This window comes from Parus major, chromosome 22 (assembly GCF_001522545.3).
Source record: "Parus major isolate Abel chromosome 22, Parus_major1.1, whole genome shotgun sequence".
NCBI lineage: Eukaryota > Metazoa > Chordata > Aves > Passeriformes > Paridae > Parus > Parus major.
Genome location: NC_031790.1, coordinates 317,066 through 318,602, shown reverse-complemented (window position 1 = coordinate 318,602; position 1,537 = coordinate 317,066). Strand labels below are relative to the sequence as shown.

Here is a 1,537-nt window from a genome sequence, read left to right as displayed (position 1 = left end):
TTTTTTTTTTTTTTTTTTTTTTTGTGTGTGTGTTTTGTTTTTTGGAGGGTTTTTTTTTAATGTTCTGCGTCGATTTCCTTCCTATGTAACACCGGTGAAGGGCCAACGTGGCAAGTTTCACTTCCCCGGTGACATCTCCAGGGTTATCCCAGGTCTCTCCAAGCATTTTTCTCATTTCTTATGGCGCTGTTTGCAAATCCCGAGCACCTCACACTCGGATCAGCAAATCCCGAGCACTTCCCAGAGTCAGGAATGGCAGATGAAGCCCTCTGTGCCCTGTTCCCCGATGCCAGCAGAGCACAGCATCAGGAGCCTGAGCCTCCTCTCCCATCCGGCTTTTTTTTCTCCAGGAATAATTTATTAAGCGCAGCCTGAGCGCTGTCCGGGCCAGACAAAGGCTCCGGCAGCCGTGGGAGAGCAGAGGGACCCTGGAGCTGCCCCAGCTCAGGAGCGGGGTGCCCAACACCCCCTGCATCCCCACGGGACTGCCTGGCACTGGGAACAGGCTCGGCGACTTCAGCGCCCCGAAATTCAGCACTCAAAACCCCAAAATGAAGGGAACGGGAGCCAGGAGAGCAGGGCTGGGTGGGGGGCACCGCGTGGGGAAGGAAGGGGACCCGAGGGACGAGTTCCAGCTCCCCGCGGGGCTCGGAGCTCGTCCCGGCCGCTCGTCCCGGGAGGGGCCGGCGGAGGGAGCGGCTCCCGGGGATGCTCGGCGGGATCCGGCGGCACGTGCTGAGCGGGGGTCCCGGCTCCGGCGGGGAGAGCACGGACATTCCCCGCTTCCTCCTCCTCCTTCTCCTCCTCCTCCTCCTCCCCCCGGCCACGCGGGGTCCCCGGCACGTACCGCACGCGGCCGGGCAGCGCTGGGGCCTCCGCCCGCCGGCCCGGCCCCGCTTCCCCTCCGCTCCCCGGCTCTCCTGCCTCCTGCTCCCCCTTAAAAAGTTTCTTTCTTTTCTTCTTTTCCCCCCTTTTTTTTCTCCTTTTTCCTTTCTTTTTCCCATTTGCTTTTTTTTTTTCTTTTCACTTTTCCCCCTCCTTTTTGCTCTTTTTACTCCTTTCCTCTCCTTTTCCCTTTTCTGCTTTTTTCTTTTTCCTCCTTCTTTTTACATCCTTTCGTTTTTCAACTTTTTTTCCTCATTCCTCTTTCTTTCCCTCTTATTTCCCTTTTCCCTTTCCTTTTTCTCTTCTCCCTCTTCACTCTCCCCTTCTCCTTTTCCCTCCTTTTTTCTTTTTGTTTTTGCTTTTACCCTTTCTTTCTTCTTCACTTTTTCTCTTCTCCCACTTTCTCCTCCTCTTCTTCCCCACTTTTTTTTTCCACCCTTCCCCTTTTTCTTCCCCTTTTCCCGTTCACTCTTCCCTTTTCAGCCTCCCCCTCCCCACTTTAACCCGCGGCCCCCCCTCACCTTCTGTGCCTGGTCATGGTTGAGCTCGGTGAAGAAATAAGCGAGGAGATGGGATGCGATCATGGCGGGAGCGCTCGGCCCGGCTCGGCCCGGTTCGGCTGGGCTCGGCACGGCTCGGCCCGGCTCGGCTC

At 56.6% G+C, this 1,537-nt stretch overlaps 1 protein-coding gene across 1 annotated transcript in view; it reads right to left on the bottom strand.

Annotated features, from left to right (window-relative positions):
- The window catches only part of LOC107213868 (hexokinase-2), a 25,122-nt gene extending 23,591 nt beyond the window's left edge, over positions 1 to 1,531 (bottom strand). Inside the window, 1 exon segment of the mRNA XM_015648735.2 lies at positions 1,407 to 1,531. Coding sequence (XP_015504221.2) covers positions 1,407 to 1,469 — 63 coding nt within the window. The 5' untranslated portion in view covers positions 1,470 to 1,531.
- Positions 1,532 to 1,537: the final 6 nt, after the last annotated feature.